Raw genomic sequence first — 15,910 nt, forward strand, 5'->3', positions numbered from 1 at the left:
CTATACATGTTCCTTGAACATGTGAACACACTACCGTTCAACTCACATTGTAAGCATCAATAATGAGCTTGATGACGTTACTGGAGTTGGAGGACAGAGTTCCCACAGCCGACTTGGGGATGAGATTCTTCAACTCCTGTAAGGGACAGAACATGAACTTTTATCACATCAAATTCTTTGCAATATCACACAAGTCTATAATCATTGGATGACTATAAAGTCTCAAGAGTGGGAAACAAGTTCTACAGAAAGATGACAGCTTTACCTTGTAGACGGGCTGGAACTCCTCTGTGACGGCAAAGATTGTCTGGATGTTGTGGTCACTCAGCTTCTGCACCAAGTGTGCAATGGAGGGGTAGTCCTGTCATTTAAAAATAATTAAATGAATAAGAAAACGACATCAATATGGGAACAAGCAAACACTCAACACATACAAATAACACCAGTGAAAACACAGAAGTCAAGAACCAGTGAAAACACAGAAGTCAAGAAAATTAAACATTAGGTAAGAATAACTTGGTTAAAAAAAACCATACTCCGGTATGAAACACATACATAGTAGTGGCTCATGGTGTACACGTTGTTCTCCAGGTGACATTTGCCATCGTTGGGCAGGACGATGCCACCCAGCTTGCCATCTCCGGCGAAGTGGAAACCAGCGTCGGTGGAGAACACCAGCAGACGAGTCACATTCCTCCAGCCGATTTGTTTCTAACAGGGCCGAGACAGACAAACGCTTAATTTAGAGTTGAAGTCCGACAAACAGAGGGCAATAGTGTTCCTTAGCTAACGCAGTCCAACCAACTATATACTCCAGTGTGTAACTGAATCCTTCTCACCTCGCAGACAGCCACCTGCATGATGGCGTCAAAGCCTCCCTCAGGAGAGTCCAGGTTCCCTGAGATCTGCTGCTGACTGACCAGCTTGTTGAACTCGTCTCCTTCCTTGGTGAGGCTCAGGACGTTCTTGTAGCTGAAAGGGCTGGTGCAGTTCTGATTGCCTGTGCAGGGATTGAGGAGCCTGGTGGGCGTGGTGCTGATGTACGGCATCACCGTCTTCTCCACAAAGGAACCGAACCCTAAGAACAACAAGGATTGTGTTTTCAGAGCTACTGTGTTTGCAAGATAATGTACTGTCATACTGTAGAAGACATTTCTCCTGTTGGAACAGATGCTGGGGTGAAAGCAGGTTGCATATAAATGCAATCATCAGTCTGTATGTATAGAGAAAGTTCATGAGTTTATTTTGTATCAATGATTTATGGCCATCCCATGTTTGAACCAGTAGGCTTGCAGATTACATTTCTTGATGAAAAACAATTTCATCCAATTTCATTTCATTTAAACATGAGTTTCTCCTACCGATCCTGAAGTCAGAGGTGATCTCCTGCATTTCCCTCTTGAGGTCGGTTCCCAGGTTCTTGACGTTCTCCAGATCGTCCTTCATGGAGAAGGACAGGTCCATCAAGTAGTACAGGTCGATGGGGTAGTCCTCGGCACGCTTGAACTTCAGATTGAAGGTCTGAGGCTCACCTGGTAGGAGAACGATGTATGCTATTTACTGACATATCTCCCAAAGACAACCACGGTTAACTACTGCCTATGTCCTTCTAACAATATTATTTGCTTTGATCTTGTATGAGAATTACAGATTTGTATTTTTCTCCTTGATCCCAACTCATCTAGACTTTTGTTATTTTAACACACTGATAATGTGGAAAAACTTGTGCAGAAAGTCAAACATAATCCAACTGATCTCCATGCCGTATGATGACCTGTATAATTGATTGAAGTATCCAACTTTAATTTTAGCTCACTCCATTTTCTTCCTCTACTGTGCTGCTCCCCAATTCCCATGGGATTTTCTGTTCCAAAAACCATCTAAATAGATTTTTCACCTCTGTTTTTATTGTGAAGTATTTTGCTGCTGGCTGGAAAAGTGCCCAGTCGTCATTGTTATCATTATTAGCATTACCATTATTGTTATTATTGCAAACGATTACTTTCTGCTGCCAAATGTCCCCAAAGGGACTGATAAAGATGATGTCATCTTTACCAGATCTGAGGGTGAGGGTGAGCTTCTGTGGCTGGATCTGAGTGATTTGTTCGGGGTCTAGTTTCTCCGCCACGTCCTTCTTGCGGTTGGTGACGGGGGTGTCCTTGTCAACAACCTTGCTGCCGCGTGGATTCTCGATCATGGTCACATTGCAGTTCCTTTTTTTCAGGGATGCCAGGTCGTCGCAACGGGCCGACTTCGACTCGCCCTGGTTGAGGAAACTCTGTTAGAGAGGAAGAAGAGAGAGACACTGTGAGGGTCAAACAAAGTGTTCAAAGTCAATGGAGATCATTGGTCATCATCACATTACAGCAGTGTCTCAGAATTTAGACGGAAGGAATAACTGTTCTTTGTTGGGGAACAAGGGAGTGTGTCAAGAGATGCGTCAAACCGAAGGTTTTAAACGCTCAAAGGGTACTGGTCATCACATGGTTTGCATTGCAGTTTTTCAGGAATTTAGACCATCTGATCAAAAAGAGGGAATAACCGTTCTATACAGGATTTATTTTTAAATCACTTCAGTTGCTATTTGACACAAAGTGTAACTAGGTTTCTTTCACATTTTGAGCCTGCAGGCAAAGCCAAGAAAAAAAGGAGGATAGTGTTCATTTCTCCAATTCACAGACTCTTGTCTCTATGATGTTTCCATTCATTAAACAAATAATTTCCATTCCATTATTTGAAAATGTAAACAAGGATAGAGTCACAGAAATATTCTACAGATGCGACTCCTGGATCCAACATCAATGATATGCAATTCATTATTCTCGGACAACAAGCATAAAGAGAAACAGATGACCAATAAGGTTAATTATGTGTATAGATTGAATGCACATGATAGCCCACAAGGCACAGAGAGTCTGAGACAATGCACAGAGTCAAAACAGCCTAATTCCCAGGACACCACATGACCTGAATAATCCTTTTTCTCCTCCACATCAAACATTCATCAACACAATTAGATTTATTTTGAAGTTCAAATGAAATACTGTTTCTGTAGAAGAGAAATTCAGTTCAATTATATCCCATGGTATAATACCATCATAATAACCAACATAAAACAACTTCACCAGTTAATTACCACCAGTCTGCTGAGTAGGGATGCAACAATTATATATAAATAAAAACAATTACGGTCTCACGATTATATACTGTACATACAAAATTTAATTAGAATTATAATAATAAGGTTTATTTTTCTTTCTTTTTTTCACACTGTGTTGCTGAGCCTCTACAGTTATACAACTGACATTTTAAATCATGATTAACCACTTATGCCCTATTTTACACTTGTAGATCGGCTATTTTCAGTGTTGCGTCAACAAAGTATAAAATAGGGCATAAGTGGTTACGCCTTGTCTGTTAAAATGGCTGCTGTATCACGTGTACAAAAATGAACAGACATATACTGTAATTTATCAAGACTTTCCTGACAGCCAGACAGTGTAAAATCTAAAGAGTGACATCTCTGTTACTCGCTTTGATGTCAGAAGCTAAAGAGGTACAGGCAGGCTCGGCAAACAGGAAACAAATACCAGTCTACAATAACACTCTGAAGTCAAAACTCAAAACATTCACAGTTGACAGCCAATTCATTTGAACCACATCAGTTTCAGATAAAAAGAGATGACTCAAATTGAACTCATATTCCCACCTCCGCAAATGTGTAATAGAAAGCAGTATTGCACTAATCTACTGTTTTGAACAGTGGCTTTATATTATATATCACATAATATAGTCTCTAAATATTATAACCACAGTCCTAATATTTCTTATTATTAAACTTTGATTATTTTCTGGGTCTGGTTACATGATACTTAGCCAATTAAAAAACATAAGAAATCAGAGTTGGACAAGGAACCAAATCTTAGACAGCGCTGATACCACTGCTCCAAAAAACACACACCCCCTGACAAAATGGCAGACACATCACTCACAGACAAAATAACACATCACATCTATGATAAAATAGTTAAATGTCAGCTTTAACAATGGAACTCACTTCGTCTGTGCACCATCCACATGTTTCAGAGACCTGGATACATTCCCCGCATGACTGTGCATTTGCCTTAATGCAGATACTCCCCTCTGAAATGAACACACAAACAATGAATGTACATGGAAACAGTGTTATTTACCACTTGAACCCCCTGTGTCGCTATTCTCACCAAAGATCGCTCATCTACTAGCTCACAACGTGTCGCGTTGCAACGCGTTGTGGGCTTGTAGATTGACTATTTTTGGTCGAAGAGATTTGGTGTAGAGTGAAAAAGAGCATACCAAGTACAGTTTCAACTCCAGTCAGTTTTACTAAGTATAGAGGGTTTAAGTCAGCACTCACTTCACTTAGTCATTCGACACAGTCTGAGTTGCTGGCAGTGAAACATGGTATGGGCTACCTTCCAATTTAAAAGAAATGAGTCATGCTTCAGGCAGTTTTTCCAAGAAATGATGTAATCTTGTTAAAAAAAAGGAATATTGTCATAAAACTATAAATGAGTAAGTGATAGTATGGTACCATAGTTTACAGCGGATCATGGTTAGGAAAAAGCCAAATTGACTTGGATTCTAATAGTTTAATAATGAGTGGTTGGCGCATGCTATAGCCCAAGGCAGAACAAGTAACAATGTACAGTATATTCTGGCATACAGTATTATAATAATCTGTGCAGGAGTGAATGCGGTTAGAAAGTGATGCATTGCCTCTTCGACAGGGAACACAAAGTTCTGACCTCATAACACAGAAGCAACAGATAAAGATGATTAACAATATTTTGATTTATATCATGCCCTGGTAAATAAACAAGCTTTACATCTATGATTAGAAATCTCAGACAAATGGGTATCATGCTGAAATGGGTAGCATGTTAAGATGAATATAGGTCTACAGGTAGAGTATCTGTAGATTTTACAGTAGAGACACAGGAAGGAGAAGCTAGAGAGAGGCTTATGTGACATAAATCAAGAGCTGGAAGTACCAATAATTGTAACTAAATGATGTGATATTTGTTGTCAATAAAGACATTTGTCATATTAAATTAATTTGCATCTTACCTTGTTGTGCCCTGCTATTATGAAGGACTGATAATAATACCGATATCAAAAGTAACCGGAAATCCATCTGTAAAGAGACACAAAAAGCACAATAGGGTTAGTTAAAAAAACAAATATTCAGTCAAAACCGCTCATTCCATTTACAATGATTTATTACAGAAGTAATAAATAAATATCAATTCCTAGATTACTATTGTTACAAAAAAAGCAAAAAGCAGTCTCACAGTACAATAACAGCCCAACCCAGACAAACGGCCTCAATAATGGAACTGTGGTCACATGTTTGATGTTAACGTGATTCCTGAATGAGCAGCTTCCTCGCTGAATGAGCAGCTTCCTCACTCACAGCAGGTATCAGTCAACAACATGTAAACAGGAACCTGGCCCAGTGTTACTATGCTAATGCACTAGAGCAGGGGTGCGGAACCCCTAGGGGGTCCTCAGAGTTACTAGAGGGGAGCCGCAAAAGCTTTGTGTGATAGGATGTTTTTTAACATTAACCACTTGAACTGTAGCATCCCTATTCTGAAGAGAACATTAGCCGAAAATAGCTGATCTACAAGCTCACTAGATCTGCCATTTTCGGCGAAGAGGTTTGGTGTAGAAGGAAAAATTTGCAGACCAAGTACAGAGCCAAAAGGTTAAGTTTACACTGATGATAGTGCTATCAAATAAGTATGTGGCAATGTATGAAATCACAATATGTAGTGGGGGTCCCTGCTTCACCCCTCTCTCAGTTAAGTGGTCTTTGGCCTGAAAAATGTTGAAGACCCCTGCACTAGTGTGTGCGTGTGTATAGCCTGTATATAGATGTGTCGTGTGTGGTTATTTCTCAGTTTTTTGTTTGCAGGGCTTGTATGTGGCACTGTGAGTTGCATTACCCTCACAGGGTAAGTATTTCTTTAGTCAGACTCAATTTAATTCATTTAAATAATTATAGACCGCCTTTTCACGCGTCTTAAAAAAGTTAAAAATGAAGTTAATGCCCCTGCTTTTGAGGCCCATTCCTGGCATGCATATAGCCTACTAAGGTCGATTTCTCCCCTCCCAGGAACTGCCCAGAGGAAGACTGCTGCTGTACCAAAGTTGCAACATGTCCAAGTAGCCATTTGATGACTGAGGGGAGGACCAGCTCAGACTCTATTCCCAAATATGGGGGAACTATTATGCCATGTCCAGACACCACTACCACAAACCACAGTATATTATTTTCTGACGGCTTTTGGAGACAGTCCCAAATGCTGCTCTGCACTCCTAACTAGAAGTAGAACTAGACGGTATCTCAAGAGGAGATCTTCAGATGAGGCTTCAAAATAAAGACTGCAAATTATTCCAGCTAAACTGAAGATGAGTACATTTATATTAACCAATGAATCCCTATATACCCAACAGTTTATGCAACAGTAAAACAAGCTGTTTTACAGAAAAAAAGCTCCTCGAAGCACAGATCTTTGCCGGGTCAGGTAGGTTATTGTAGGCCAGCAATGTTCGGAATTCAGTCATTATAGAGGTGAGTGAAAGGTGTAGAAGTTGAGGGGTTAATGTAGTTATTGCACAGACACTCGGACACTGAGTTCATGATTTGAGGCATTTTGTTCAAAACGAGCCACTCCTGAAAACTTTAGATGCCAATCTTAGCCAATCAGGAATATGAAAAATCGGACAGATCCATCTTGATCACATGACTTAGAGATAATGTGTACCAATTTGCGTGGTGTTTGGACAAAATCTGTAAGAGTAATATTTTTTAAAGAAAGTTTAGCAAAGGTCACACACACGTACGTACGGACAGACAGACAGACAGGGGGAAAACATAGTCTCGGCCACGCCTTCGGCCTGGCGGAGACAATAATAAGAAACACAAGGGAGGTACAAGAGCAGAGAAAGATAGCAGCGACTTCTTTAAGAAGTCTTATGTTGCATCCTGATAACGCACTATCACTAGTGCATCAGGATGCAGTCCAACTAAACAGAACTAAATAAGAGGTAAACATGTCACCCAATGATGTCATTCTAAATCATATTGCTTATTTCAAGGATGCCGCTTTTGTTTCATTCTTGAATCTTGTCTATGGAAATAAGGTCTAACGCTACTGTCTGTTTGGCATGACAACAGCTTAATGACAGATTTAATGGTGGGCCAACATTCCTATTAAGCTAGGTCTTGTCTTGACAAGGACACCGCGTAACAGAAAACAGAGAGCTGTGTGTGTGTGTGTGTATGTGTGTGTGTATGTGTGTATGTGTGTGTGTGTGTGTCTGGCCCCTTATTTGGTCAGGCTGCTTTCATGCCTCCCCCTGCTCCTCCTCTTCATTCCCTGTGATTCCTCTCACCCTTGGTGACACATTTCCGTCGACCGCCTGCCCAAACCTCAGAGTTAGCAGCTCACTGCAGTTCTTTCGCACTGCCCCGGTATGATACACAAACCCAGCCGGGCAGTGTTGACTGAAGCTAAGTCAACAGCTGCGTGGTGACCCGAAATAGTCTGACCTCTCTGGACAATGCTTCATGACTTCTCAACGTACAAGAAGATGGACTGCTGCACAACTGCATCCATTTGGCTCATAGTTTTATATATAATTAAGCACGGCCTTCTAGTACAACTCGATATAATTTTCTAAGCTGTGCTTTGTGAGAAAGTTGCAGAGGCATCGGAAATACCAGCACAGCAGTGGGTCAGAGGGTATACGCCTCTATAAATCAACCACATCCTGTGAGACTATAGAGGGCCTAAAGGCCATCTCCAAACTGAGCTCTCCTAAGAGTCTCACTGATATGAATCGCACTGTCTATCTATAAGTTGTGTGGGGGTAGCAACGTCTCATTGCCTTGAGGAGATCAAATACAATATTACAAGCAACAAGTCTGATGCTGGAGTATGTATATTCAAGCTTCGTTGAGAGTTGTCACTTGTGTCGAGTGAAACGGCACTGGGTTCTAGTAAACAAATAGTCTACAACATCCTGTGAACCCACCCCTAGAGAGTCAGTGACGCTCATCATAATGGCGGTGCAACAGGACAGCCTGAATACACAAACCACATAGGAGGTCAGAAATGTTAAATATCTCTCAAAGGGTTTAAGATGAGTAAAAGTCTGTAATGCCAGGTTAAGCTTATGCCAAAAAGAAAGCCACAGTTTTATCTTCTATGTATAAAACATCTTGTTAAATAAAGGCATCTTAAAATTGACCTATACCCTAGGAGATTTATTGATACTAATGTAAGAGGGTGGGGAGGCCTCATTGCACAAAAAACTAACATCAAAGAAAGCCAAGACACAGTACCTTACTGTTGTAAAACAATAAGGCCTGCAGCCCTGCACATTGCTGATGTGGAATGAGACTAGCCCTCTCTGCGGCTGTTGAATCGCAATATACAGATTCTGTAAGACAAGCAAAAACCCTAATCCACAAGCCTGTTTTGTTCAAATGGATTAAACAAGGTTGTACCATGCTCAGTGTCAATTAAGACACTTGAGCAAAAGTGAGAGAACCTCAAAACAAAAAAGGTCTCAACAAACAAAATCAACACAAAAAATAGACTGAATCCAGTTCAGAAATAAGTGGGACCATTTCCAGAGAATTCAACCCCACAAACAGCTGTAATGATCGTCTGTGTACCACCACATTCCTTAAGAGACACTTTAAGATTACAGCTCTGGGTGTCATCCTGCACACAGCAACAAATTGCAGAGAACTGCCAGGAATAAGAGGCACCCGGGGGTCTTGTAGAATTGAGGAGATGTCATCATTTATGGTGTAAGAAGTCAAAACAGATGTTTTCTCTCAGATGAATTATCATTATCAGTTTCAGCGCATGATATGGATTAAAATGTCTCTTACTTGGGTTATTAGGTCAATGTAGGGTCATCGAATTTGAAATGAGAAGTCTACATGACAAATTGAATTTAAAATCGGATTTAGTTGTGGTAGAGACAAGTGAGGGCAATTCACCAGTGACAGTTGAATGAACATAGTAGAAACAAAGTGACCGTTAAGAGGAGATATCGCTCACTCAACAGAAACGAGGAACTAAATCTTCAAGTTGCTTCCACAACTGATAAGCAATTCTCTGGCAGAGAGTCAGTTCAGCACTGTAGTCACAGACAGCCATGGTATAGACGCAGAACCATGAAACACGTGTCAACTGGATATTCCAATGCAGTGATGAACAGTGAAAAAACAACAGACAGTCTTGTAGACTAAGTTTAAGACAAAAAGCTGTGTTTCAAACCCTTTCATATAGCTACTATATTTGACAATATATCATTTTAAAATATGATTTAATTCTTCCTGTTTGACCTCAATAATGTAATGGCTTTGAACTGCATAACCTAAATAAATAAACATTGAGGATTGAACCAAACAAGTGGCAGAGCACATTTTCCCCCAGAATTCTGATACCCGCTATTGTTCGTGACCCTGAAAAACAAATCAACATCCTAGGAAATTGCACAACTGAAAGCATACAAGTAGCTTTGAATATTTTGAGTGGTTAGAAGCAGCGCCCAGTTAATGGACAGCGTGTGCCCAACCTCAACCTCTTTGCTATCCTGTACCTGAATGTGCAAGTCACATGTTCTCTAGTCTAAACACTGTTTCAGAGACCTTAAAATGTGAGATATTCCTCTGGGAATTTTCCCCGCTATACAGCTGGAGCTGCCCGTCTTACTCAACGGTTGGGAAAATCCGTTGGCCATTCATGGAAAACCATGACATAACCTGGCCAGAAGCCATGGTATGGTGTGGGGGGGGGGGGGGTGGGGCATATCAGTTTCAAAAGAAGCTATGAATCAATCAGAGGAAACAGTCAGTGAGTTTAACGTGAAAGTTAAACCCGCACAAATGCAAGAAGCAGCTTGCGTCTCCGGTCATCTTGATTCTCTGTACGTCTGGTACTTTCGCCGCTGCATCTTTCTTTAGTACGTCCGTCATCCACGTAGGTAGGAGTGGGACGCCCTCATGATCGATGACTGTGTGTTGCCAAGTTTCCTGGCTGTGAGCTCCCAGTGATGATGGCAGCTTCCACACACTGCCCATGCCATTCAGAGCCCTCCCTCCCTGAAAGCGCTCTCCTCACTTTAAAAGGTCTTGCTCTGTTAAGTTGAACCCATGAGCCCAGGCATTTTAAGACATTGATTTCTATCAGCGCATTGCCTCTTGTTGTCATTTAAAGATGGCTGGTGGGGGTGTTATAGGTGATCTTGGCATTTTAGTGCAAGACCAACTTGGCACACTCTGACTCCACTCTGGTGGTCTGTGGTCAGATGTCTGCTATTTTGCATAGTCTAGTAGTCTCTCTGTTCAGACTACAGCAGAGAGTCATCTAGACCAGCGGTTCTCAAACTATGGGTCGCGGGAAGGTGCTTTTGAGGTCGCGCATTGGCAACCGGAAAAATTACTTTTATCAAGAAACGGGAAAAAGTGGGATCGTCTCGACTCGTCGTGACCAGTCAGTGTGAAGAGGACGTCAAAGATGGCCACTTGACTCCTCATACAGACATAGGTCTACAGCTCCAACATACAGAGAACCAGCACACAGGAAAGACAACACACACACACAAGCCCTTGCAGAGGCACACACAGCTGATTTAGCTGTTCATAAACTATATAGTTATATAACAGGAATGAAGTTCAATAGGAGTGGATGCCGGGTTGCTTAAAAGAGTTTTTGTAATTCCGAGAGCGAGAGGGTACTAAATACAAGGACCACGGGTCCATTTGGTTCCATTTGTACCCTCTCGGAGCTAAATTAACACTGGTAAATTGGCGTACATTTTCCTGTTGTAGCGTGTACTACACGCTACAACAGGAAATACTCTCTTGTATTTGTACAAGTTGTACTGTAAGTTAACTTAAAGTTAATTTAACTTTAAACTTAAAGTTAAATTAACTTAAAGTTAAATAACTTAAAGTTAAATTAACTGTAAGTACTGTTGTACTGTACAGTACAACTAGTACAGTAAATACTCCTTTATGTTTTGTTTCTCACATTTTGTTTTTCTTATTATTTCAAAAGATTTCCCCAAAAAATCCTCCCCAAAAAGATCAAAAATGTAAGTTACATTTTTTTAATAGGTTTTCTCAAAATAAAAAAAAAATAATTAGAGGGAAGAAATACATTTAAGAAGTCAATTTAAGTAGGGAAAATAGCCGATCTACAAGCTCACAACACGTTGCATCGCGATGCGTTGCAAGCTATTTTCACTAGTTTGGGTCCCGGGGATACATAAAACTTCTCTTTTGGGTCTCGAGCTAAAAAGTTTGGGGACCACTGATCTAGACTAAAGAGTTAGACCTCCTAGGTGGAATAGAGAAGCAGAATAGTGAAGCAGGCAGGCCATCCGCTGATGGCCTGCCTGAGTGCATCGCCCAGGACTATGATGAAGAGGAAGGCAGGAGGCTGCACGGCAGATCTAGATTGTGTCAGCAAACCTCTACAGTGCTTTTCCTACCAGCCAGACTGACAGGTGGTCTCCATAATTTGTTATGTACCGGCTATACAGGGTTCCTGCAGGAGTTCCGTGCCTATAAATGCACTTTGTGATGGCCACAAAATGTATTTTCACAAATGTAAAGTGCATTATTATGAACAAAATCCATTATTATTATTTATCATTATAAAATGCAGTCCCGGTGTGTGTAAATTTGGAACCCTGAGGGAGTCACAGACATTTGTCAATTCTAAATAGTACATGAGTTTAATTGATTAATGGTTAAAATGTCTCTCGATGAGAGTCGGTTACTGGTCATCATAATGCTTTACCTCTGATGCCGACCCCCGCCAAGAATTGCTGTCAGACAGTAACAGAGGACTATGAGGTAGTCGGTAGTCAGCATGACACATTGGTGGTGGTGAGACTAATATTTAGAGTAGTGGGGATCAACTTTGCAGCACCATGGCTTTGTATGGTCAGGTCTAACAAGACGACAGCCAGACATGCTCTGCGTTTGTAAGCTCTCACTGTCTGGAATCCAATCTTTCATTTATACTAAAGCCTACATTATACAGCAGACCTTTTTTTAAGTTTAGTATTAATCAAAGATTCTCTGTAAGGCGGCTAACAGACTGTGCTAGAAGAGGTTAATAACATAAAAGTGACCAACATGCTGATATGAATACTTGCATGCTGTAGTGTGGTTCAGATATAAATAATGCATGAAAACCAAATGGTAGATACTTGAATTAATATAGAAAAATTGTCTATTCTATTTTATAATATATTCAAATTAGATCTCTACCAGCTGGACAATTTGCCACAAACGTCAACATAAAATATGAAGAGCCATTAACCATACGAACCCTAGCATCCCTATTCTGGGCATGTTATAATAGGTGAACATTTGGAGAAAATAGACGAGGGATTTGGCGTTGAGGCTAAAAAAGGAGGGTACCAAGTATAGACCCCTGGGGGATACCAGTCAACAAATTATAGGGCTGAGGCGGGGGCGGAGCCAAAAGTACACCGTGCGTATGTCACTGATCACATGACCTCAATCAATTATCCAGTTCTAGGCAACATAGAAGGTGGGGGGGGGACTTTTTTCTTATTTCCACACAACAGCTCTAAGGTGTATTAAAGACATAGTTCAATGTTGAAAATTAGTGTTATTCCCCATTAAGTGGTGAAAGGGAAACAGTTAACTATTAGTAACATAGCTGGAAATAAATAGCCATCTTAAGACTTTTGATTACATGAAAACAATGAGGGTTGGAGTCACATTGGGTTAATGAAAATCACAGAGCATACTCCATAGTGGATATACATAGGAATGTTGTAAAATGTTGATTTACAGGACCAGACAAAAGGATCATCAATAATCTCAGAGACAGCTGCCGCTGGGGAGCGCCGGGGGTAATTCAACCCAACAGTGTCTTCTTGTCATGGTCTGCTGCCTGCAGACAGGTCAGGCATTTTGATTCAATCTACAGTCTGAAGGCATGCCTTGAGGACCAGTGGCATGCTCTCTGTTATGTAAATTCACCGAGCACATTCCACTGAGAACACAGCTAGTTGCCTTGCAAAGAATTCACTCCTTGTGTGATGTCCCTCCGCCCACAAACTTAGTGCTAGAGACATTATTTTGGTCTGGTATCTGTGGTGAAACAGAGTGCTGGGAAACCATTAGAATGTGTTCTGTCTCAACCTCACAACAGAGGGAGAATGGACCATGTTGAAAAATAAAAAACAAAATTCCCTACCGAAGTTTATTCATAAAGTAATAAAATGTGACATAAATACAAGTTATATTAAATACAGTTTTATTCTCACGTGTGTATTCTGAAAAAGTTTACGTTGTTATGAATATGGCAGAAGGAGGTGTCCTCCAAGCCTAAAAGGACACCTGCATAGTGTTCACATGGGAATGAGTAAGGCTTAGCCAAAACACTGAATCGAGTCCTTTTGAATACATATGTATTCAATGTGTTAGAATTGTATCAATTTAGAAGAACCCAGCTTTTACTCCTCTCCAACTTTTAGTTCCTTTTAATTATACCTGGCTTATATAATCTGTTCTGTCAAATAAATACACTAAAAGTATAGTACAATTATTTATTCTCTCACTAATAAACAATACAACTATATAGAACCTTTCCAAACAGTAACAAGTGTTTTATAGTTAAAAAAAAGCAATACTAGCATAGTTCACTGATTAAATACTTTTAGCTGCTTGTATGAATACTAATAGAATAAAAGAAGAATAGATACATACAATAGTTTTCTCATCAATCAGATTTTTCATTGATAATATAAACTGTTGAGACCTGACAGTTCATTTGGTTCACAAGACTAATAAAACCTCAATCCAACTATATCCGATTCCTGAGGCATATTATCTATTAACTACATAACAGACCTATGCATCAGCTATTGATGGTGTCTGCTAGGCTCTGCTGGAAGACAGCTATAACCTCTGCATCTAAAACTGTGTTGGGATTTTCCCTGATTGTGGTGGGCTCTGACATTTGAAAACAGGAGTTCAACATGAGGGCATTCATCATCAAAGACATGTCACCAATCTTTCTGTAGCTCTTTCCCTTGTCTCTAATTACATTGGAAGTGGAAATATCTAAAAACAACAAAAATCATGATCTGTTCATTGATACTTGACAAGACCATCTTTGATTGAAAAAATAAACAAGCTTATTCATCGGCCCCAAAAAATGCATGTATACCGAGTATGAGTGAGTATACACATGCATGCATGTCTTATTAACCCCTATGTGACCTGTTGCTGAAGTCCACAAGGTTTTGAACAGACTAACTGTTTGCTCAAGGTGCAGCTAAACACAGCTGTAGTGTGGCATATCAGGTAATAATTAACAAAGCTCTGCTTTAGAGTTGGAAAGAGTGCAGAGTCAGACCAACACCCAATAATGTTGTTCAACAGCTACAATTCACCATGTAGTAATAGACAACCAATAATCCACACAGGAATGATTAGTCTATTTTGTAATATGATGACTGATGATGATGAATGCTGCTTGCTCAAGCTGCTCTCTCTCACGACTTATGCATGTGCATGCTGCATGCTTGAGAACACTTCATTTTGAAAGCAACCACCACAGGGTTGCCACAACAACTTCTCCGTTTCATGTGAGTGGGTGGTTAACCACGCTGAGCCGCACAGATATTCAGCCCTAGACAACAAATAACAAATGGGTGTTCTAGTAGTTTCACACTATGGTGTTTTACTTACATAAATTGAAAGCTTACGCAGTCATTTAAGTGTTTAAAGACTCTTGAAACCTCATAAAGCTACACTGTAACTGAGTGAATAAAACGTTATTTTGACCAAACTGTATGGCAGAGTGTTGATACAATATAACTAACACAACTAAGTCCAGTGGTTGTATTTGGTGCTCTTCTATTGAGAAATGTGGATCCTGTGGTCTGGTATAGGACCACTACTGGTGGTAGTGTGGTACTGACTGAAGGTCAAAATTCAATATCTCCCCTGAGCAAGCAGGCATGCTTGGGGTAAAGGTTTCAGCACTTGCACAGTGAACCTGGGTTCGAATCTCTGGTAGGACATGAAAGTTAGAGGGTGCAGCTTTAAATAGTCCAAACAAAGGGAACTGGTGTCTTCAAAAGACTTCTTAAGAGTATGATTGGTGCTGACCCAAAAGCCACAAAAATAGCAAATGAAGTTGTCAGTAGTACTCCATTACTCACTTCTACATTCCACTCAAGCTGTATTAGCCAGCTTGTTTTCTTCTAGTAGGTTTTAACAGTTTGGACTTTGACCAGAAATAACTCATTTCAAAAGCAAACTTTAACATATATATTTTTTTATATTACAGTTCACAGAGCTTCGTTTTCATGCCGAAGGTATATGCCATGATATACCATGGGATATCATGGCATAGGGCACAGGGCACATCGTCAGGTATATCGCATGTGCCCACATGGCCAAATGTTTTTTCTGACCGCTCTGTTATAAAATTATGTTGGGAGCATCAAGACGGCGTGCGGACCCTCTCCTTTTGTTCATCGTTTTCATGCCGACACAAATACTACCAATAAAAGTTATCCTGAAGGCTCAATTCCGCTGTAAATTTTGTTTAATTTGTGTTAAGGCACTTTGATTGGAAGTAATGTGTCACTTGTAGAGTTGACACCATAGGACTCCATCTGTATTACATATTTGCATTTAGTTTAAGTCACTCTGGATAAACATATCAGCTGCCTTAAATGGAAATGAAAGAGCACGACAGCCAATCGGAGCTCCAGATTAATCACGGCACAGTACGTGACATAGTATCTCCTATGTGTAGAGAGAGTGGGGCACCACAAC

At 40.4% G+C, this 15,910-nt stretch overlaps 1 protein-coding gene across 2 annotated transcripts in view; it reads right to left on the reverse strand.

The window, feature by feature from the left end:
• The window catches only part of LOC308093292 (integrin beta-1-like), a 28,053-nt gene that overhangs the window by 7,294 nt on the left and 4,849 nt on the right, over positions 1-15,910 (reverse strand). For both annotated transcript variants that reach the window (XM_080439588.1, XM_080439589.1), the window contains exons 2-9: positions 5,110-5,176; positions 4,058-4,143; positions 2,056-2,278; positions 1,362-1,532; positions 840-1,078; positions 556-711; positions 266-361; positions 47-136 (exon numbers count right to left, since the gene is read on the reverse strand). In XM_080439588.1, coding sequence (XP_080295714.1) covers positions 47-136; positions 266-361; positions 556-711; positions 840-1,078; positions 1,362-1,532; positions 2,056-2,278; positions 4,058-4,143; positions 5,110-5,176 — 1,128 coding nt within the window. The remainder of the gene's footprint in view (positions 1-46; positions 137-265; positions 362-555; positions 712-839; positions 1,079-1,361; positions 1,533-2,055; positions 2,279-4,057; positions 4,144-5,109; positions 5,177-15,910) is intronic.

The sequence above is a fragment of the Gymnoscopelus braueri genome (assembly GCF_963280865.1).
Source record: "Gymnoscopelus braueri genome assembly, chromosome: 10".
Classification (NCBI taxonomy): domain Eukaryota; kingdom Metazoa; phylum Chordata; class Actinopteri; order Myctophiformes; family Myctophidae; genus Gymnoscopelus; species Gymnoscopelus braueri.